Source organism: Caloenas nicobarica, chromosome 29 (assembly GCF_036013445.1).
Source record: "Caloenas nicobarica isolate bCalNic1 chromosome 29, bCalNic1.hap1, whole genome shotgun sequence".
Lineage (NCBI taxonomy): Eukaryota > Metazoa > Chordata > Aves > Columbiformes > Columbidae > Caloenas > Caloenas nicobarica.
This window is the reverse complement of record NC_088273.1, coordinates 1,601,859-1,625,107: the sequence shown is the minus strand read 5'-3', so window position 1 is coordinate 1,625,107 and position 23,249 is coordinate 1,601,859. Positions and strand designations below refer to the sequence as shown.

Genomic DNA, 23,249 nt, shown 5'->3' with positions numbered 1-23,249 from the left:
GGACAGAAATGCTGGGCTGAGAGCAGGTGGGGAAGCGAGATGGGTGTCTGCAGCCTGCAGGGAAAGAGGGGCAGGTGTAGGACGGTGTAGAACAGCCTGTGATGGAGATGGCAAAGGGAGCTGGCAAGGCTGGAAGGGACCAACAGAACCCAGGTCTCTGTCCCCTTGGCCATGGCAGTTGTCTGTGCCACTGAGGCCTAGGAGAAGACATGTTGTCCTCATGGCACTGGGGCCTCGTTCCCTCCTTGCAGCCCCATGGGGAAGCTGGAAGTTGTTGTACCAGTGTTGTCCTTCCCTCGGCCTTGCACACCCACATCCCACGGTCCCAGGAAGAGCCCTGAGCCATGTGTGAGGGACAGGGTCCCCCTTCCCATTGCCTGGAGGTCATGGCTTCTCCTTTCTGCTTCAGAAAGCAAGCCAAGGGGTTTCTCAGCATCAGAGCTGAAGAAAAGACTAAAAGGAGACCTCATGGTGGCTACAGCTTCCTCACAAGGGGAGAAGGGAAGGTACTGATGTCTTCTCTTTAGTGACCAATGAGAGAACCCAAGGGAATGGAAGATAGATGTGCCAGGGAAAGTTTAGGTTGGAGATGAGGAAAAGGTTCTTCACGTAGAGGGTGCTGGACACTGGAACAGGCTCCCCAGGGAGGTGTCATGGCCCCAAGCCTGACAGTGTTGAAGAAGAGACTGGACAACGTCCTCAGATACATGGTGTGAACTTTGGGGTTGTCCTGTGCAGGGACAGGAGCTGGATTCTATGATTCCTTGTGGATCCCTTCCAATTCAGGCCATTCTATGATTCTATGAAATACTAGGTCAAAAATCCATATTTTCATTGTACAGATGAGTTGTAAACATACACATCATGTGCATGTCCATTGTGTGCATGTGGTAGAGATGAACCCAAGTGAGCACAAATGCTATCAGCTATTCCTTGGGGTGCCATATATATCATTGGGATAGAGATAGTGTTCAGAGGTCAATTCCAATCTGCGTTATTGTATAACTCCATGAATCTTTGCCCTGGAGAGCTCTTTCAAGATGGAACAGACACAGGAAGAAGAAAAAAAAAAAGGCAGAAGCAGAGATATAAAGTGTACCCGGGTAAATAGAGCAGCTCCTCTGAGGAAAGTTTCTCCACTCAAACCCTTGATAGGAAATCTATTAGATAAATTTGATGAAAGCAGCTTAGTTTTATCTGCTCACACGCTGGACCACTAGGAGGGTGATGGCTGGGTACGATGCCATGTGCTCAGCTGTGTCTCAGGAACTCATAGGCCAGTAGGAAGCCAATGGCTGTGGAGGGGACTGCGAGGTCACTTGTGCCTCTGCAGGGGATAGGCCAACAGCAGGAACATGGCTGGGAAAGGGACTGTGAGGTCACACATAGGAGATGAGGAATTGGGCCCAATCAGCATGATTTATGAAAGGCAAGTCCCGCTTGACCAGCCTGATCTCCTTCTATGTCAAGGTGACCGCCTTAGCAGATGAGGGAAAGTCTGTCGTGGGGGAGTGAATCCACCACACAGGCTGTGGATGTTGTGTACTTAGACTTGAGTAAAGCCTTTGACACCGTATCCCACAGCATTCTCCTGGAGAAGCTGCAGCACATGGCCTGGATGGTGTATCTGCGATGGATAAAGAACTGGCTGGAGGGCTGGGCCCAAAGAGTTGTGGTGAATGGAGCCAATCCAGTTGCAGCCGGTCATGAGTGGTGTTCCCCAGGGCTCAGTATTGGGGCCAGTTTAATCTCTTTATCAATGATCTGGATGAGGGCATCGAGCGCACCCTCAGTATGTTTGCAGATGACACCAGGCTGGGTGGGAGTGTTGATCTGCTGGAGAGTAGGAAGGCTCTACATATGGATATGGAGCTGCTGGTTCATTGGGCTGAGGTCAATTGTCTGAGGTGTAACAAGGCCAAGTGCCATGGGCTGCCCTTGGGTCATAACAACCCCATGCAAGACTACAGGCTTGAGGAAGTGTGGCTGGAAAGCTGCCTGGTGGAAAAAGACCTGGGGGTGTTGATCGACAGTGACTGAACATGAGCCAGCATGTGCCCAGGAGGCCAAAAAGGCCAATAGCCTCCTGGAGTGCACCAAGAATAGAGCAATGGGCAGAACTGTGGCAGCGATCATCCCCTTGTACTCTTTCTGGTGAGGCCAGAAGTTGAATCCTCGGTTCAGTTTTGGGCCCCTCACTTTAGAAAAGACCCTGAGGTGCTGGAGTGAGTGCAGAGGAGGGCGACAAGGCTGTTGAGAGCCTGGAGCACAAGTCTTCTGAGGAGCAGCTGAGGGACCTGGGGGTGTTTAGCCTGGAGAACAGGAGGCTGAGGGGAGACCTTTCCCTCTCTACAACTGTCTGAAAAGAGGTTGTAGCATGAAGAGTGTTGGTGTTCTTCTGAGCAGCACATGATAGGATGAGAGGAAATGGCCTCAGGTTATGCCAGAGAAGGTTCAGAATTGGTATTAGGAAGCATTTTTTCATGGAAAAGGTTGTGAAGCAGTGGAACAGGCTGCCCAGGGAGTGCTTGAGTCACCATTCTCTGTTCCATAGCAGAGCTTCTGGGAGGATCTGTTTCATGTTCTTCCCAGGCACAGGTAAGAGGCTGACAGGTCAGTAGTTTTCAGGGTCCTCCTTTCTACAGTAGAGGAGAGAAACACTGCCACCCTCAAAGGGTAGTGCTGTGGTACAAGAAATCATCCAGAAGGAGCATGAGATCAATCCACTTCCTTGTGTTTCAAGGAACAGAACATGAGACTGGAGACGCATCAGTCAATGTCTGGATATAGCAGGGTGAGAAGAAAGGGAGGAAGTGAGATGGGTGTCTGCAGCCTGCAGGGAAACAGAAGCAGCTGTGGGACAGTGTAGGACAACCTGTGGTGGAGATGGCAAAGGGCACTGGCAAGGCTGGATGTCACCAAGAGAACCCAAGTCTTTGTCTCCTAGGCTATGGCAATCATCATGTTGTCCTCAGGCACTGGGGGCACCTCATGGCCTCCTTGCACACCCCCAGGAAGGCTGGGAACTGTCACACCATTGTCCTTCACTCAGCATCACACAGCCCACATCCCCCTGCCCCAGGAAGAGCCCTGAGCAATGGGTGAGGGACAGGATCTGCCTTCCCAGGGGCTGGGGGTCAGGCCTTGGCCTCTCTGCTTCATCCAACAAAACCAGGCTTTTCTCAGCACCTCAGCTGCCTGCACATGACCCTTTGTTTATCTGCCATCATGGCCTCCAATTCTCTGCTCTAACGAGTCCCTGGGGAGGCATTGCTGGTACTTGCCCTCAGTGGAACTCATTAATACTTCAAGGTACTTAGTACTTATTTCTTCTGACTTTGACTTCTGGAAAGGTTTCTGCAATCTTTTCTCAGCACCTGAGGTTCAAGGACTCAGCACCAAATGCACCATGGGGTTCATTACATTGAAGAAAGCTCTAAGAAACCATGTCTCTTATTGTAATTGTCTTCTAGTATTGTACAGTTAATTGGAGGGGTTGCCTATTGTAGTTTCGGAGAGTGATTTCAAAAACCTTCTAATAAAAATTACTATTTTTTTTTTGTCAAAGGGTATAGCTTATTTTTTTTCAGTGTGGAGAAGAGGTGATTGCAGCATTATCTGATATTGTTCCAGGGTCTCTGCTAAGGAGGTCTGGACTGGTTGGAGAAGCTGTCCCTTGAAGTCTGACACTGTGTGGACAACCTTGCTCCTCACCTCCCCAACCCCATCATTTCTCTCATTGGCCACCTGGCACTTGCATCCCTTTTCCTTACACCAGACTTCTCCACTGCAGTCTGCAGCTGGATGTTCGGGGCAGAGCTGAAGTAGCTTAGCTGGGAGAGCATCAGACTGAAGATCTAAAGGCCCCTGGTTCATCCCTGGGCTTCGCAATGATTTTCTCCCTTTGACATTTGCGGAGCCCATCTGCCTTCTTCCATCCTGCCCTGGCCCTCCTTGCACCTCCAGCTCTTGCCACAGCACTGCCCATGCCCTGTACCTGCAGATCTGTGGGTCAGAAGGAGCCTTCTTCTTGCACCACGAGTTCCCGCCTCTCCCTGGGCAGGAATCTCTATTCAGTGCTTTTTTGGGGTGATCTCCAGCTGTCCCTCCTTCTAATCAGCAATCAGGATCTCTGTTTTGTGAGGCCTCTGCAAAGACCCTGTCTCTCTCCTCTTTGTCATTCTCGATGGTGCACAGACTGCTCCCCTCATACACCTCCTTGCCCTGGACATCAGCTCCCAGACCGGAGCATCCTGACCACCGTCCCCCCCGGTCCCAGGGCCGCGCACTCTCCTGAGCTGAGGTGTGAGTGGCAGCATCCTCTGTCTGGAGGTTTGTCACAGCTGGGCCTCTGATGTGCCAAGGACAGCTGGCAAAGCCGTGCTGAGCTTCGTCCCCTGGGGAGCGTGGGCACCGGTGTTGTTCAGTCACACGCTGTCCTGAGCAGAGTTTTGTGCCTCCCCGCTTTGCCCTCCTGCTGCAATGTTTGATGAATCACAGACACGCTCCTCTCTGGGCATCAGCAGAGAGATACAAGCACAGGGGAATCTGTCTGAGGCCCCACATGAACATCCCTCTGCATCAGTTCCTCCCTGCTGCCAGGGCACAGGTCAGGACAGAAATACCAGCAGTGGCTCCCCTGGGGTCTAGCTTGGAAGTCACCAGCCATCACACTGGGACTCCCAAACAGCCCCAGCTCTACCACTGAATGTCATTTTTACTTTTACTTGCATTTCCTGAGCACTGCACAAGTTGTTGTGCTCTCCATCCTCTCAGCCCAGAGCCAGGGCTCACAGCACAAGTGTCTCAACTGTCCCCCGTTTCCATACCCAAATATTCCAGGGAAGTTGGGTTTTGTTGTGACTGAGAACAACTGAGAGGAGAGGGACAGACTTTATGTCCAAGCAAAGTTACTGTCTTTTCAGCTTTGAGAATGAGCTTGAAAATGTTTGGCTGCAGGGGTAGTGCCTGCATGACTGTTACTGCTCCAAAAGAGTCCTTCTAGGTTCTTGCTGAGCAAGAACAGGAGAGTCATTGATGAAGACGGGCTTCGGGGACCCATGTGCCTCCTGACCATTGCGGGAGGAGATCTGTGGGCCATCATCACCTTTGCAGCCATCTGGAGTTTAAAGGGCACCTTGACCACCTTAGGGTTCACTTCTGCGGGGTCACAGCCCAGGACTTACCCTGATTGGCAGCTCTGTCATGGCCTCTGCGCTGTGGGACCAGCCTGGCCCAGGCAGGGCCTGGGGGAAAGAGCAGCTGGGAGATCTTGGGGTGAAGAAATGGGCACTGGGGTGCATCATGGGACCTATTAGAGAGCCATTTTGACTAGAAACTGCCTGAGGCAAAGCAGGATGGAAACGTCTCTGTCACAGGGACCACGTGCTCTGTAGCCCCACAGCCTGACCCCAAACCTGTTGTCCCTGAGACAAACCCCTTCCCCACCGCCATGTCTTTGTTCTCTGCTGCCCCTGATCTGATCAAACTCAGGAAGATTTCCTGATGCCTGGGCAGACACGAACCAGCTCCAAGTCAAAGTCCACCAAGATTTTTAATAGGAACAAATATGATGCACAGTGTAAAAACAGGGAAAAAATGGAGGAAACTCTGGGCTGTTTCTGCTGCCCATGGGCAAAGGGAGACAGTTCCCCGGTGCTCACGGCTCTCCCAGCTGCACAGACCTCTCCTCCCTCCCGGCTGCACCCACCTGCACAGCAGGGATGGGCTCTCCTGGCCGGGGGCTCAGGGATTGCTGTGCACCCAGCTCTGTCACAGCCTTTGTGTCCTCACAAGGATGTGCCAGAGAGATCTCTCCAGCATCATCATAGCCCATGCTCCCCAGGGACAGGGATGAGGTGTCTCCTTCAGCTCCAAGGACCCTGGCACTTCTCTGGGAGCACAGGCTGCCCCCTGAAAGCAGCAATGCAGGACATTGCAGTTCACCCCATGGGGTCTGTGCACCACCTTCCTCCCTGCTCCTCACCACATTCAGCTCCTTCTCCCACCCTTCAGTCCCTCCATGGGAAACTCTTGGGCAGGTTCCCCCTTCCCAAGAGGTTTAGGTCTCAGTACATCAGCACCTAGGGTGGCAGCAGGGATGGCACCCCAGGAACCAGCAGCGCTGAATTTCCCTCTTACCTCTGGGTGCATCCCTGGGTCCTGCTCCCTCCTCTGGCACCCTGGGCGTTTCCCAAGCTCCCTGTCCAGGGCCATCGTCCTCCTCAGGGTGAGAAACCTCCCTGGCATCATCATAGCCCTCTGCTGGGTCATCCCCATGTGGAACAAGAACATCTGAAAAGAGAGGGGAGCTGGTGACAGTGAGAAGATACATCCTGCAGAGCAGAGGATGGGAGGCACTGGTGTTGGCAGCAACACAGGAGACCCTCAGGTCCTCCCCGTCTCTGACGGTGACACTCAGTGACACCTCTGTCCATCACTTGTCTGCAGGCAGATCAGCCCCTTCCTGCTTCATTACCTGGTGCTGATCCCAGACCATCCTCCTCCTCACGGTACCCAGGGTAGGGCTGCAGCTGGGTCAGGGACTGCTCTGAAGAGGAGCCTGGAGAGATGCGCAGCGGGTGTTATGGAGCGAGCCCACTGACCTGGTTCGTGGCCAGCACTGCTGAGGAAGGGGGACCCACAGAGCTGGGGCTGCATGGGGAGGAGGGCTGGGAATTCACCCTGCTCCCCTGGGACAAGCTCTGTCTCAAAGGTGCTCCCAGAGCTGCCCCAGGACAGCTCATCCCTCACTGGTCAAGTGGGGTGCAGGGGCAGGAAGAGAGGGGCTGTCCAGCTGCGATCAGCAGAGCTGGTTGGGAGGAAGCTCCTCTCCCGGGCCCAGGACCTGGGTGCTCTCCCCACAGACCACACAGCCCCAGCACTGCAGGGACCATGGGCTGGGGGCTTCAGAGGGTCAGCCCTGGGGTGGGGCCAGGGGAAAGGGTCCTGCAGATGTGCCCACACCCACCTGAGCGACCAAACCTCGCCTGCTTCTCCTGCACTGGGCTGTAACCGACCTCCTCATACACGGCCTCGGGGAAGAGCTCCTGGGCTGTCCTGGAGCCTGGGGACAGAGGCAGGGCTGGCACAGGGACAGGCAGAGAGGCGATGGGACCCCACTGTGCCCCCCCAGACCTGTTCCTTGGCCCAGCCCAGGACTGCTCCAACAGCACAGCCCCACTGTGCTGTCCAGGAACAGCTGCCACATCCCCAGTGAGGGCCACATCACTGTGGAGATGATCTGGGGCAGCATCACACCCTTGGAGACAGCGCCCAAGCCCCTCTGGCCCCTGGGTCATCCCCCCTTGTCTGACTCCAGAGCAGCTCACATGTTTCCTCTCCACCTGGAGCTGACCCCTGTCTGCCCCATGAGTCCATAGTAGGGCCCCAGCCTTACCAAGGGCAGGCAGGGCTGGGCAGAGGGTCAGCCTGGGGCCTGACACCGTGGAGATGGGCCCTGCTGCTCTGTGTTCCTCCTGTCTTGTTGTTTGCCCCAGGGCACCCTCCAGCACTACCCAGAGCACTGCCAGCCTTGGCCACCTCCACCAGGATAACATCTCCTCCAGGATAACATCTCCCCAGGACAACATCTCCCACAGGATAACATCTCCTCCACGATAACATCTCCCACAGGATAACATCTCCCAAAGGATAGCATTTCCCCCAGGATAACATGTTCCCTGGTCCTGCTCTGCCATTTCTCTCCTTGCCCCATCTCTTGCTCCCACCACCTCTGGGCTCTCTCCACCCCTTGCTGCTGGTGCCCGATGGCCAGACAGTCAATGAGGTGCGTGGAACAGGTGGCAGCACACAGTCTCATCCCCTCAGCTCTGCTTGTGCCCCTTACTGACCCCCCGCAGCACCCACAGCCCTTCCAGGAGGCATCACTGGGACCTTTGTGGAAGGACCCACCTCTGCGCCCAGCCCTGGCTCTGAGCACTTGCCCGGCCAGCAGGGCCAGGAGCAGGCAGAGAAGGGCCCCCAGGATGATGCAGATGATGACGGGCACTGAGATCCTCCCACTGACAGCCGGACGGCCCCGGGTGGGATCTGCATGGGCAAGAACATGGAAGAACAGCACCAGCCTTGGGAGAGGTGGAGGCAGCACCAGTCCTGACCCCCATCACACAAGGCAGCAGGGAGTGGAGGGCACTGGGGGGGAGTGATGGAGAAGCTTCCACCCTGCTGAGTGAATTACAGCCCTCCTCAACCCCCACACAAACACCCCAGTGCCTCCTCCTGGGAGTTTCACACTCCAGCAAGGAGCCCCTTCCACCCAACTGTGGGTCAGAGTCTGGCCCTGGGATACCCAGCCCTGGGGGGAGGACAAGTTACCTGCTTGGGGTGGGGATGCTGCTGTCCTGGGTGCAGCTGCAGAGGAGGAAAAGGAGAGCTGGGCTGAGAGGGTGGGAGTGCACGTACCAGGGAGCCTCCCCTCCACACACCCATGTGTGTCTGTTGGTGTCCCTGACACATCCCAGCCAAATTGCCCCTCCTGTAGTGCTAGAAAGGGACCCAGGACAGGGCCCGTGGCCTCTGCTCTGGGTGGCGGCAGGGTGGCACAGGCAGCCCAGGGGATGGCCCTGGAGCTGCAGGGCCCCACGGGCAGTGGCCCAAGGACATCCAGTTCCACCGAAGCTGCTCCCTGCGTGGCACCAGCCTGCTGCACCCCACAGGAACATTCCTGCTCTCGGGAGCTCAGGGGCTGTGCCAGGACCAAGCGGGTGAAAGGCCTTCCCCAGCTCCCTGCCAATACCCGAGCAAGGGGTCCCAGCCCCAGCTCACCCGAGCAGCGCACGGCAGCATCTTCCTTATGCCGGCAAGCACGTCCGTCCCCAGGCCGGGCCCAGCAGTCCTGCAGAGACGACTCCGTCCCCCGGCACTCCACCCGCTCCAGCCAGATGGGGCCTTGCCCCACCCCAAAAGCAGCCTCACGCAGGGCAGACACCGCGGGGCCACAGCCCAGCTGCCTGCACGCCACCTGGGCATCCCGCATGTCCCAGGAGTCATCGCACACTGTCCCCCAGGAGCCGTGATGCCAGAGCTCCACTCTGCCCGAGCACCCGTCCTCGCCTCCCACGGCACGGATCTTCTCCCTGTCTGGAGAAGGCAAAGAGCTGCCATGGCACTCAGACAGCAGAGCCCTGCCAGGCAAGAGGAGCACACAGAGGAGCAGCTCCCTACCTGTGCAGCTGGTGGAGCTGGGGCACGGGGCCAAAGGCTCTGGGGGCATTTCTGGGCGTCTCCCTGAAGAAGGAAACACTGTGGTGAAAGGGCTGGCTCGGGGATTGTGCAGAAGAGAGCGGGGCTGAGCTCTGCTCCTGCCTGTGTGTGCCATCTTGGTCACAGAGCAGCAGGGAGTGTCCATGGAGGGGAGGCTCCTCTGAACCCCATCTGGTCTCTGCTGAGACCTCACTTGGAGATGTCACTGCCTCCCCCAGGCACTGCTGGGTGGCAACTGCTGCTGGACGTGTGGGGCTCTGAGAGCTGTGGTCACGTTTGTGCCACCAGCAGCAGAAGAGTCTGACATGGAAATGAAAACCCCTCCAAGCTCTTTCTCTGCATTTGGCTGTGCCCAGAGGGGAGCAGAAGCTGGGGTGACACCGGACCCGAGTGGCTCAGAATTACCATTGCAGGTGATGTAGGTCTCATCTCGCAGGTCATCGCATGACTGTGGGTCCCAGGGAGCAGAGGGACACTGCCAAAAAGAGATGTTTTTCTCCCCACACTGCACATAATCCAGCCAGGCAGGGCCAGACACGCTGCCATAGGGCAGGCCTGTTTCCAGGGATCCTCCGTCCCCACAGCCCAGCTCCTTGCACGCCAGGGACACCGTGTCAGGAGTCATCAAGTTGGAGCAAACACTCCCCCACGTCCCGTTGTAGAAAACCTGCAGGCGCCCGGAGCAGCCGTCACTGTTCTCCAGCCTCAGGGCCATGAACTCTGGGAGGAAAGGCAGCAAGAGGAACAGGCTGGTCTGGGGCTGTGGGAGCCAGGACACCTCTGCGCTCCCCAGGCCCCCAGGCAGGCAGGGCAGGGCCAGCAAGTCCCCCTTGCAGCCAGGGCAGAGAGAAGTCCCTGGTGGACACACTCCCCTGCTCTCCCCGCTCACCCTGGGGGACAGCTGAGCTCCCCAGGGACCCCAGTGGGACTGAGGGCACCCGTGCATGGGTGTCCATAGGCCGGGCTCAGGCAGGGGCTCAGCCAGGGACAGCCTTGGCCATGCCCGGCTTTCCCTGCATCCCAGCCTCTCCAAGAGCCAGGATCCCAGCACATCTCCCAGCACAGACCTGAGCAGATGACGCCCACGTCCTCTTTGTGCCCGCAGTCGTGCTGCCCCCAGGGCCCGGCAGCGCAGTCCCAGAGAGCAGCTTCGGACCCAGAGCAGTTCACACCGTCCAGCCAGATGTGCCCGGAGCCTTCCCCAAACCGAGCGGAGCCGGCCGCCTCCACCGGCCCTCCACAGCCCAGCTGGTGGCAAACAACGGCGGCATCAGACAGGTCCCAGCCATCGTCACAGACGGTCCCCCAGCTGCCCTGGTAGTAGATCTCCACTCGCCCTGCGCAGCGCCCGGACCCGTTCACCAGCCGGACCCGCCGGCTCCCTGCAGTGGGGAGAAACCCCAGGTGCTGTCAGGGGGTGGCTGCCCACCACCCCATCATCTGGGGGCTCGTGCAGCACCGCTCACCCCAGCAAATGACTCCCACGTCCTCCACAACCCCTCCCAACAGGGCTCTCCCGGGCAGGGAGGTGTTGCAGAGGGTCAGGCTGGCCTCGTGCCCTTCGCACCGGACCCCTCGCAGCCCCACGGGGCCCGTCCCTCGCTCAGGCTTTGGGGGGTTGTAGGCTTTTTCTGCCTCTCCACACCGCAGCTGCCGGCACACCACGCTGGCCTCCTGCACGTCCCACTGGTCGTCCAGGACTCTGCCCCACGTCCCGCGCTGGAAGATCTCCACTCGCCCGTCGCACCGGCTCCCTCCGCCCACCAGCCGCAGGGACGCAGAGTCGGCTGGGCCTGGGGACAGCAGAGGAGCCACAGCCATCAGCGGCACCGGGCAGCACGGCAGCCTCCAGGGAGGAGGGCAAGGGGGGATTGTCCGACCAGACAGGACAAGATTGAGCCCTGTGCTGATGAGAAGCCAGGGCAAAGCCCAGGCCCTGTCTGCAGCTCACAGCCAGGTCTGCTGCTGCTGGGTGGTGGGATGGGGCTCTGCAGGGCTCTCTGTGGGGATGGGATATGGCTGTCTGCAGCCACAGGGATGGAGCAGAGCCCCACCGACCTGTCCTGGGCTCATCCTATGGAGCACAGGCCTGCAGTGGTGCTGGGGCCTGAGGCGCTGCCCTGGGGACAGGTGTCTGCCTCTGTTCAGACCTCAGCTCTCCCAGAGCAGAGCGGTCAGTGTGAGCAGGGAAAGCCCCCCAGGGATCCTCCAGGGAGAAATTCAGCCTGGCGCTGCCATGGGACCCAGCTTTGGGTGGCCATGTCTCCCACAAAGGGAAATGGAGCTAATGCACCATTTTCCCAGCACTGACCTGAGCAAATGACAGCAGCGTTGTTCCCGTGGGAGCATGGGGAGGCCCCCAGGGTGGTCACTGGGCACTGTCCCAGGTGGGCTTCAGTCCCGTCACAGTGGAACGAGTCTCTCCAGACAGGGCCAGTTTCTCTCCCAAAATACTCTCCTCCAGGAATGGACTCAGCAAACCCACAGTGGAGTTGACGACACAGAACGTGGGCATCCGAGAGATCCCAGCGGGAGGCACCGAGGGTCCCCCAGGTCCCCAGCACCTGGACCTCCAGCCTCCCTGCACAGGCTGTGCTGCCGTTCACCAGCCTGAACGCTGTGTACTCTGGGGACAGAGGAGGAGAGAGGGTGGGTTGGTGCTTTTGTAGCCTCGGTAGCCAGTGGACAGTCCAAAGGGACAGATGCCTTTCTTCTCCTTGTGCACGGTTTTTGTGCTGGAGACGGTGCAATGATCCCTCCTGTCCTACACCCACCCAGCCTGGTTCTTGCTCTGTTCCCAAGCCCTGGCACAGCCCCAGTGTTCACCACCCCACCCTTTGTCCTTACGTGTGCAGCTGACAGCAGCGTTGTTCATCTGGGTGCAGGCCTGGTCCCGGGAGGGCCCCGTGGGGCAGGAGGACAGGAGGGACTCATTCCCCACACACTGCAGCTCTCCATCCCACATGGGACCAACCCCTTCTCCAAAGTGACCTCCTCCAGACACAGGCAGGGCCACGCCGCACTGCAGCTCCCTGCAGACCACCTCAGCAGCTTTGGGGCCAAAGTGGGAATCACAAACAGTTTTCCACTGGTCCCCATCACGGATCTCCACATGTCCTGAGCAGCGGCTCTTCCCTCCCACCAGACGGAAAAATCCTGGAAAAATACACCAAACAACCTGGGAGTTCCCAGAGCCCTCTGTCAGTTACATGCCCACATCCCTCATCACCTCCGAACAAGCCGTGGCCAAAGTGCCTATTGCACATGCCAGAGGAAGCTGTTGGGGAAGGGCTGTTGCCAGAAACACATCCAAGACTCCTCCTCCCCTTGTCTACACCACCAGAGCACCCGAGGTGTGTGTCTGCCACACACTCACAGCCACAGGTGCTGCTCACACAAAGGGCTCCCACACAAGCTCCTCTGTGCTGCCTGGCACGGTCCCCCCAGCACCGCAGCCGTGTGAGCAGTTGGGGTCCAGGAGAACTGGCCCGGATGATGACAAAGATGCAGCTGCTCAGCCCCTGCAGAGCTTGGGCCAGGCAGGACCACCATCACCTACGTACAAACAGAAGCTCCTTCTGATCCCAGGAGTGTTCCTGGGGTGTTGGGAGGTTCCTTTTAGGTGGGAGATATCCCAGAGCACAGATATGGAGCAACTGTTATCATGGCTGGCGCTCTCCAGGGCCCTCCGCTGCCTGCTCGAGGGGGATGTTCTCATCCAGGGACACCGTGCTCAGCCCAGGGGTGCACAGGTCCCAGGCCAATGGCCAGGCAGGGGGCAGGAGACCCGCATGTCCCCCTGGCCTCACGCTGCCTCAAAGGGTGACAGCAGCACGGACGAGAGTCAGTAAGTGCTGGCAAAGACCCTGTTTCATGGGTCAGTGTAGGGAGCTGTGGGCAGGCAGGAGGGGTTGGGCAGCTTGTCAACGCTACCTGCATGGGGTCCTGTCCCCACAGGGATGTCATAGCTTTCCCCAGGGACCAGTTACACCAGCAATGACAGTCCCAGCTCAGCAGCATGACTGGCCACACTAGGCCCAGATCTACCGTGTTTGTTTTTTGCTGAGAGCACCGACATGTCACTTCTTGCATCCCAGCCCCAAAGTTAGGTATTAGGCTGACCCCTTACCTGAACACGTCACTCCAGCATCGAGATGGTGACCACAGTTATGTTCACCCCATCCTGCATGTTTGCAGTCAGACAGGGCAGATTCGGTGCCATTACAGCCGACGTCATCCATCCAAATGGGGCCAGATCCTGCCCCAAAGTGTCCGTACTGAGGAGCTCCAACAGCAGACCCACAGCCCAGCTGCTTACAAACCACTGCTGCATCGTTCATGTCCCAGTAGTGACCACACACAGTCCCCCACTGTTCATGCTGTTTCACCTCCACTCTCCCAGCACAGCGCCTGCCGCCATCCGCCAGCCTCACCTCCGCAGAACCTTCAAACACTGACACAGGACCAGTCAGATCAGCATCACACCCCAGCACTGTGGGTGTCAGGATGGGATCCCCCTCATGTCCAGACTGTCCCCAATATGATTCAGAGGTCCTTTGCATCCCCACGGGCTGTGCAAGGCTGGGGTGACCAGCTCCAGCCCTGCTGGGACATTTGTGACCCCAGAGCTTTCAGCACGTCCTTCTACCATTACAGACCCTTCAAGCTGCCCCTGGCTCAGACCCACCTAGAGCACCCACTCCTCCCCAGCCAGCACCCTGACAAGAGACCTGTCCCTAGGGATTCCCAAGCACACTCTGCTGTTTCTCCCAGGGCCCCCAGCTCCCCTGGACCACAGTCCGCCCTGGGCACCTCTCACATCATCATCTCAGGCCTTTGTGTATCCCCTGTAGAGCAACATGTTGATCCCAGGGAGCCCTCCCAGCCCATGGCCCTTCTTTGTCCTTGGGCATCAGCCCAGCCCTGCCCTTCTCTATGATCCCAGGAACGTCACATCTCAGACAGCCTGTGGGAACAGATGCCCCAGTTCCCTTGTCTCCACAATCACAAACTGTCCCATCCTCAGGCAGAAGCTCTCCCCGGTGTTCAACACCCCACCCCGAGTCCTTACGTGTGCAGCTGACAGCAGCGCTGTTCATCTGGGTGCAGGCCTGGTCCCGGGAGGACCCCGTGGGGCAGGAGGACAGGAGGGACTCATTCCCCACACACTGCAGCTCTCCATCCCACATGGGACCAACCCCTTCTTCAAAGTGACCTCCTCCAGACACAGGCAGGGCCACGCCGCACTGCAGCTCCCTGCAGACCACCTCAGCAGCTTTGGGGCCAAAGTGGGAATCACAAACAGTTTTCCACTGGTCCCCATCACGGATCTCCACACGTCCTGAGCAGCGGCTCTTCCTTCCCATCAGACGGAAAAATCCTGGAAAAAAACACCAAACAACATGGGAGTTCCCAGAGCCCTCTGTCAGTTACATGCCCACGTCCCACATCACCTCCGAGCAAGCCATTACCAAAGTACCCATTGCACATCCCAGAGGAAGCTGTTGGGGAAGGGCTGGTGCCAGAAACACATCCAAGACTCCTCCTCCCCTTGTCTACACCACCAGAGCACCCGAGGTGTGTGTCTGCCACACACTCACAGCCACAGGTGCTGCTCACACAAAGGGCTCCCACACAAGCTCCTCTGTGCTGCCCGGCACGGTCCCCCCAGCACCTCAGCCATGTGAGCAGTTGGGGTCCAGGAGAACTGGCACAGATGATGATGAAGCTACAGCTGCTCAGCCCCTGCAGAGCTTGGGCCAGGCAGGACCATCATCACCTGGGTGCAACCAGAAGCTCACTCTGATCCCAGGAGTGTTCCTGGGGTGTTGGGAGGTTCCTTTTAGGTGGGAGATGTCCCAGAGCACAGATATGGAGCACCTGTTATCATGGCTGGCGCTCTCCAGAGCCCTCTCCTGCCTGCCTGAGGGGGATGTTCTCATCCAGGGACACCGTGCTCTGCCCAGGGGTGCGCAGGTCCCAGGCCAATGGCCAGGCAGGGGGCAGGAGACCCGCATGTCCCCCTGGCCTCACGCTGCCTCAGAGGGTGACAGCAGAAGAGACGAGAGTCAGTAAGTGCTGGCAAAGACCCTGTTTCATGGGTCAGTGTGGGGAGCTGTGGGCAGGCAGGAGGGGTTGGGCAGCTGGTCAGTGCTGCCTGCATGGGATCCTGTCCCCACAGGGCTGTTACAGCCCTGTGCAATGTCTCAGGACCAGCCCGTGCATGCAGTGATGCAGAAGAAGCAGCCAGAGTCAAGCAGCTGCCAAGGTCCTAAAGCCTCACATATCGGGACCACACAGCCGAGCCCTGGGGTTGGGCAGCGAGGGGCCGTGTGCCGCCTGCTCCTCTGCCCAGGCCCCAGCGCTCGTGCTCTCCATCAAGAAAATTCCTGAAAAGTGTGCCCTCATCAAGATTCGCATGTCCCTGAGGGAGAACATCCCAGCATGACCAGCCATCTCATACTCTTCCTCCAAGGTGTGGGGTGCCGGCATGTTCCCTCTTGGTGTTTCCAGCTCAGGGATCCTCAGCCTTGTTGGCTGGGATATCGCAAAATGATTGGGAACCGACAGACACCAGCAGACACCCCAGGGCAGGATGGAGGATTCATGTGCAGCCCAAGACACCAACTGAGGTCGGGCAGAGAAACTGTGGCAGGGTTAGTTCACTGTGGGGTAGGTTCCTTCTGGGCTTTCCCAGGGACTGGGAACATGAGCAATGACAGTCCCAGCTCAGCAGTTGGACCAGCATCACTGGCACATTCTCTGGCTCATGCTTTTTGTTCCCTGAGGACACAGCCAGGTCCCTTCCCCCATCCCAGCCCCAAAGGTGGGAACAGGTTGACTTCTTACCTGAACACGTCACTCCAGCATCAAGACGGTGAACACAGTCATGTTCACCCCATCCTGCATGTTTGCAGTCAGACAGGGCAGATTCGGTGCCATTACAGCCAACATAACTCATCCAAATGGGGCCAGATCCTGCCCCAAAGTGTCCGTACTGAGGAGCTCCAACAGCAGACCCACAGCCCAGCTGCTTACAAACCACTGCTGCATCGTTCATGTCCCAGTAGGCACCACACACAGTCCCCCACTGTTCATGGGGTTTCACCTCCACTCTCCCAGCACAGCGCCTGCCGCCATCCGCCAGCCTCACCTCCGCAGCACCTTCAAACACTGACACAGGACCAGTCAGATCAGCGTCAAGCCCCAGCACTGTGGGTGTCAGGGTGGGAGTCCCCTCCCCTCCAGACTGTCCCCAATATGGTGCAGACGTCCCTTGTAGCCCCATGGGTTGTGCAAGGCAGGAGTGAAGAGCTCTGCTGGGTCATTTGTGACCCCAGAGCTTTCAGCACTTCCTTCTACCCTGATAGACCCTTCAACCTGCCCCTGGCTCACACCCACCAAGAGCACCCACTCCTCCCCAGCCAGCACCCTGACAAGAGACCTGTCCCCAAGGATCCCCAAGCACAGGCTGCTGCTTCTCCCAGGGCCCCCAGCTCCAATGGACCACAGTCCGCCCTGGGCACCTCCCACATCATCATCTCAGGCCTTTGTGTATCCGCTGTGGAGCAACATGTTGATCCCAGGGAGCCCTCCCAGCCCATGGCCCCTCTTTGTCCTTGGGCGTCAGCCCAGCCCTGCCCTTCTCTGTGATCCCCAGGAATGTCACATCTCTGCCAGCCTGTGGGAACAGATGCCCCAGTTCCCTTGTCTCCACAAGCACCAACTGTCCCCTCCTCAGGCAGAAGCTCTCCCCGGTGTTCAACACCCCACCCCGAGTCCTTACGTGTGCAGCTGACAGCAGCGCTGTTCATCTGGGTGCAGGCCTGGTCCCGGGAGGACCCCGTGGGGCAGGAGGACAGGAGGGACTCATTCCCCACACACTGCAGCTCTCCATCCCACATGGGACCAACCCCTTCTTCAAAGTGACCTCCTCCAGACACAGGCAGGGCCACGCCGCACTGCAGCTCCCTGCAGACCACCTCAGCAGCTTTGGGGCCAAAGTGGGAATCACAAACAGTTTTCCACTGGTCCCCATCATGGATCTCCACACGTCCTGAGCAGCGGCTCTTCCCTTCCACCAGACGGACAAATCCTGGAAAAAAAACCACCAAAACACCTGGGAGTTCCCAGAGCCCTCTGGCAGTTAAATGCCCATGTCCCATATCGCCTCCGGGCAAGCCGTGGCCAAACTGCCTATTGCACATGCCAGAGGAAGCTGTTGGGGAAGGGCTGGTGCCAGAAACACATGCAAGACTCCTCCTCCCCTTGTCTACACCACCAGAGCACTTGAGGTGTGTGTCTGCCACACACTCACAGCCGCAGGTGCTGCTCACACAAAGGGCTCCCACACAAGTTCCTCTGTGGTGCCCGGCACGGTCCCCCCAGCACCGCAGCCGTGTGAGCAGTTGGGGTCCAGGAGAACTGGCCCGGGTGATGATGAAGCTGCAGCTGCTCAGCCCCTGCAGAGCTTGGGCCAGGCAGGACCATCATCACCTGCGTGCAACCAGAAGAGCACTCTGATCCCAGGGTGTTCCTGAGGTGTTGGAATCTTCCTTTTAGGTGGGAGATATCCCAGAGCACACATATGGAACAACTGCTATCATGGCTGGTGCCTGTCCAGAGCCCTCCGCTCCCTGCTCAAGGGGGATGTTCTCATCCAGGGACACCGTGCTCTGCCCAGGGGTGCACAGGTCCCAGGCCAATGGCCAGGCAGGGGGCAGGAGACCCGCATGTCCCCCTGGCCTCACGCTGCCTCAGAGGGTGACAGCAGCATGGACGAGAGTCATTAAGTGCTGGCAAAGACCCTGTTTCATGAGTCAGTGTGGGGAGCTGTGGGCAGGCAGGAGGGGTTGGGCAGCTGGTCAGTGCTGTCTACAGGGGGTCCTGTCCCCACAGGGCTGTTACAGCTTTCTCCAGCGACCAGTTACACCAGCAATGACAGTCCCCGTTCAACAGCATGATTGGCCACACTCGGCCCAGTTCCAGCATGTTTGTTGCTCCTTATGGCACAGCCAGGTCCCTTCCTGCATCCCAGCCCCAAAGGTGGGAACACGCTGACCCCTTACCTGAACACATCACTCCAGCATCCTCAGCATGATCACAGTTATGTTCACCCCATCCTGTGTGTTTGCAATCAGCCAGGGCAGATTCAGTGCCGTTACAGCCGACATTATCCATCCAAATGGGGCCAGATCCTGCCCCAAAGTGTCCGTACCAGTGAGCTCCAACAGCAGACCCACAGCCCAGCTGCTTACAAACCACTGCTGCATCGTTCATGCTCCAGTAGTCATCACACACAGTCCCCCACTGTCCCTGGTGTTTCACCTCCACTCTCCCAGCACAGCGCCTGCCGCCATCCGCCAGCCTCACCTCCGCAGCACCTTCAAACACCAACACGGGATGAGTCAGGAGAGCGCCGAGCCCCAGTGCTGCAGGTCTGGGGGAACCTCCTGCCTGCACTGAATCAGAGGTACCAGGGTGGGAGCCCCCTCCCCTCCAGGCTGTCCCCAGAGCAGCGCGAGGGTCCCTTCTGTCCCCACAGCTGCGCAAGCCTGGGCGTGCCCACGTTCAGCACTGCTGGTTCATTATCCATCCCACCACACAAGGCACCTCTTCCCACCCCAAAGGCCACCTGACCCCCACCCATACCCACCCACACACTGCCCAACCCTGCACTGGGCACCCGCTGCCCCCAGACCAGCACCCCTTGAAGAGTCCCGTGTACCCAGGGCTGCAGCTTCCCCTGCAAACCACCTGCCCCAGCACCATCCAAACCCGGCCCAGCCCCAGGGCTTTCCCTGTTCCCACTGAGACCATCCACAGGATCACACATCCCCTCCTCTCCTGGTGTCAGCCGAGCCCCTGCACTGGGCCAGGCCCCCCAGGAAGGACGTCTCCCCACTGCAGATGTCCCCATCCTCTTCTCTCTGCAGGGCACAAACTGCCCCCGTGGGGTCAGGGCTACCCTGGAACAAGGGATGCTGAGCAGCACACAAACCCTCTGGGGCACCCCAGAGGTTGGCAGTGGCCTGGGGATCTCTGGGTGCTGCCATCACCAGTGAGGCCACCACTGGCTCCAGAGGCAGAGTGCTGGGAATAAGGGGGCCCAAAATGGTACCCCAGGACAGGGTGTCTGTGAATCCAGGCAGGCACAGGCTGCCCTGAACACTGGAGCCATGGAAAAGGAGATTCTCCCACCAAGACAGGCACAGGGAAGGGCACAGGCTCCATGGATCTGAGCACCTTCTGCCCCTTGTCTCAGCAGCACCTGCAAAGAAACCCCATTCCCAGACAGATCCCCATGACCACACTGGTACCCGCTGGCCCTGGGCGGTGGGACAAGGGAGTCAGCACTTACCCCTGCACAGCTGTACCCAGAGGAGCAGCCACAGCGTCTGAGGGGACAGGAGTCCCTCTGTGCCCATCCTGAGCCTCCTGCCCTGATGGCGCATCCCTCTGTGCCGCACTCCCTGCCACAGCTCCAGGGACTCGTGGGAACAATGATGACGGGAGGGCAATATATGTCTGCAGATGTCCCCCAGCTACAGGAGGAGCCAATCGAAGCAGCAGCACCTTTTTAGACATTATCGGGAGCTATCTCCCCTCCGACACAGCCCAGTCCTCCAATGAACTTCTCCAGTGCCATTCATGACCATATATGAGGGACGGCTCCGCTGCAGGTGTCACATCACTGTGCTGGTGGAACGTCACAGGACAGGGCTGGTTGTAGTGGGGCAAACAATTTTTTACTCCTTGAGCCCTGTGGTGGGGACCAGGAGCACTGAGCATGTCCTGTGACAGACTATCCAAGAGCTCGAGGTAGGGAGCGTCCAAACACTCCTGTGCTATAAGACCCATGGGGCTGCGACTGCACCGGGGCTGTGTCAGGAAGGGAAGGAAACGGCCCCTGTGACAGACCCCACAGTGCTGGGAGCAGCAGCTGGGAAAGGGCCTTAGCCCAGGGCAGAGCCCCATCCCAGGAGCGCTGGCTTACCCACCGCTCCCTGGAGAGCCCACGGAAGGTCCCTCGCAGGCGCTGGAGCTGGGACACGTCCCTGTCCTGGCAGCAGACGTGCAGCCCAGGGGCTCAGACGCGTCCCTGCCTGTCAGTGTGTCACCGAGGGGCCGTTATTCCCCACGGGTGGATCAGAGCTGCAGCCTGCAGGTGCACAAACCACAGCCCCCGCGCTCCCCCCGCGGCGCCTGGGCAGGAAGTCTGTGGTTTCCTCCGGGCGCCGTGCCCGGGCACATCCCTGCGGTGCCCCCGAGCCACCCCCACCCCGACGGCTGCAGCCAGGGCTGCAGGGGCTGCTCCTTCGGCCTCGCAGACACGGGGCCGGGCAGCTCCGGTACCTCGTGGGGACCCTGTGACAGCACATGGACGGTCTGCACCGAGCTCCATGGCCATGGGGTGTCACCGGTGACGTGAGCACTGCACCCTCCTACTGCCAGTGCTGGGTGTGCATGGGTTATACTGACAGTGACCTCACACCTCTACTGCCACCGCTGTGTGCTCATTGGTTATACTGACAGTGACCTCACACCTCTACTGCCACTGCTGTGTGCTCATTGGTTATACTGACAGTGACCTCACACCTCTACTGCCACTGCTGTGTGCTCATTGGTTATACTGACAGTGACCTCACAGCTCCTACTGCCACCGCTGTGTGCTCATTGGTTATACTGACAGTGACCTCACAGCTCCTACTGCCACCGCTGGGTGCTCATTGGTTATACTGACAGTGACCTCACACCTCTACTGCCACCGCTGTGTGCTCATTGGTTATACTGACAGTGACCTCACACCTCTACTGCCACCGCTGTGTGCTCATTGGTTATACTGACAGTGACCTCACACCTCTACTGCCACCGCTGTGTGCTCATTGGTTACACTGACAGTGACCTCACACCTCTACCGCCACCGCTGTGTGCTCATTGGTTACACTGTCACACGTGTGTGTGCCCTCTATGGACTTCTGCTGACAATGGCTCCAAAAAGCTGAATTTGGGTGGGGTATAAATATGTTTTTGTGACATCAGGAGCACCCACACGAGCCATGTGTCTGTTCCTGGCCCATCTACTACTCAGCCACTGGTGATGTCATAATATCTATGTCTGATATGGGCCTGCTCCTGGCCTGTTGGCTATTCAGACACCAATGACCACAAAACCACCTACATGAACTATGGGCCTGCTCCTGGCCTGTTGGCTCTTCAGACACCAATGACCGCAAAACCACCTACACAAACTATGGGCCTGCTCCTGGCCTGTTGGCTATTCAGACACCAATGACCGCAAAACCACCTACACAAACTATGGGCCTGCTCCTGGCCTATTGGCTCTTCAGACACCATTGAGTGCAAAACCACATACACGAACTATGGGACTGCTCCTGGCCTGTTGGCTATTCAGACACCATTGACCGCAGAACCACCTACACAAACAGTGGGCCTGCTCCTGGCCTATCACTGCTCAGGCAGCAGTGACATTACAAGCACCTACACATGCCATGGGCCTACTCCAGGCCTGTGAGCTACTCAGGGCTGACTGACTCAGACACCTGGTGACCTCCCCAGCACCTGTAAGGACGTGCACCTGGTCCTGGCCCATCAGCCATTCAGCCAGGACTGACATCACAAGTACATCCCAAGCCACGTTTCTCCCTCTTGCCTTCAGCTCCTCAGGCACCAGTGACCTGACCACGTCACATCCACCCACTTGCTGTCTGCTCGCCTGCGAGACACAAAGGCACAAGTGACCTCACAAGCTGTGACACAAACTGTGTGCCTGCGCTGGGCCTGTCAGCTGCTCGGGTGTCAGTGACCTGCAACCACTTACACAATCGCTGAGTCAGCTCCTGGCCTGTGATCTACTGAGACACCAGGGACCTCACCCGCACAACCTATTTGCTCTGTGCACATGTTGGGGGTGACCCCATCTGGCAGCGCCCACCCAATCACTTGCTCAATCCCCAGCAGCGGGATGGGGGAGGGAACTGGAAGGGCAAAACCAAGAAAGAATATCTCATGGGTCAAGATAAAGACAATTTAATAAGTGGAGAAGTAATCACTCAGAGCAGGAGATATATATGCTCAACCTGTCTCTGAGCAAAGGATGTTCTGAAGAACACACCTGCCTCCTCAGTTCTATTGCTGACCATGAGGTCATATGGTGTGGAATATCCCTCTGGTCAGTTGGGGTCAGCTCTCCTTGCTTCGTCCCCTCCAGCCTCTTGCCACCTGCAGCCTCCACACTGTTAGGGCAGAGGGAGAAACAGCGAAGGCCTTGAGGCTGTGCCAGTGCTGCCTAGCAACCGCTACAACATGAGTGTTGTCAAAGCTGTTCTGGGCACCATCAGCAGGGGCTGTGAACAAGAAAATTAGCTCCATCCCAGGCAGTACAATCTCCACCCGTTATTCCATACCATGTGCACTCTGCTCAGGTCCTACAGTGTTCAAGACATTGACATCCACCACCACCCCCTTCCCCACCCCAGACATGACACACACAGCACACTGGGTTTGGCTGGTGTGGCTCAGGTGGACCTGGGCAAGTCCCATCACTTCTCCCCTCACTCAGAGCAGTCTGGAACATTCAATCAGGTTATGAACCTAAGGACAAGGAAACCTATTTATCACCAGCCTGCACCCCACAGTGGCCTTACAGGCAGCTGGGAGACCCCCACAACCAGGGAGGTGCCTCTGTTTGGCACCTCAACATCCGATTTGTGGTTCATGGGTTTATTGGCAACATCTTCCGCTTCACGTTGTCTATTTTGAGATCCTCTTCGGGTCTTTTCCATATTGTCCCCATGCACATGTTCTTCTGAAGCTGGCATTTTGTCCTGGGTTTCCATGTTCACAGACAGTTTGCCTGTGTTTTGCAGCACCCAGAAGAGCTCAGAGTCTGACCCAGTAATCCCGCACGGCATGTCCTCCTGGTCTGGGCTGGGATGTGGGGGCCGTCCAGTCCAGCCCACAGGACTGGGCTTTTCCTTGTATGTGAAAGGATCTGTGCTGAG

The 23,249-nt window shown here is 58.1% G+C and overlaps 1 protein-coding gene across 1 annotated transcript; it reads right to left on the bottom strand.

The window, feature by feature from the left end:
• Window positions 1–5,659: 5,659 nt before the first annotated feature.
• LOC135999571 (scavenger receptor cysteine-rich type 1 protein M130-like) lies at window positions 5,660–19,652 on the bottom strand. Its single transcript, XM_065653135.1, has 14 exons — window positions 19,586–19,652; window positions 18,294–18,608; window positions 12,073–12,381; window positions 11,537–11,851; window positions 10,692–11,018; window positions 10,293–10,607; window positions 9,631–9,945; window positions 9,187–9,237; window positions 8,788–9,102; window positions 8,338–8,373; window positions 7,915–8,052; window positions 6,971–7,066; window positions 6,142–6,294; window positions 5,660–5,913 (listed from the first exon to the last, which is right to left on the bottom strand). The coding sequence occupies exons 1-14, from the start codon at window positions 19,650–19,652 to the stop codon at window positions 5,660–5,662; spliced, it is 3,006 nt and encodes a 1,001-aa protein (XP_065509207.1).
• Between the last annotated feature and the right edge of the window lie 3,597 nt (window positions 19,653–23,249).

Excerpts from the sequence above, each read along its gene's own strand:
- LOC135999571 (XM_065653135.1), bottom strand. The coding sequence starts at position 19,652 with ATGGGCACAGAGGGACTCCTGTCCCCTCAGACGCTGTGGCTGCTCCTC. Across the intron at positions 18,609-19,585 it reads CTGGGTACAGCTGTGCAGGG|GTGCTGCGGAGGTGAGGCTG; the intron begins GTAAGTGCTGAC and ends TGGTGTTTGAAG. Across the intron at positions 11,019-11,536 it reads CGCTGCTGTCATTTGCTCAG|GCCCAGCCGACTCTGCGTCC; the intron begins GTCAGTGCTGGG and ends TGCTGTCCCCAG.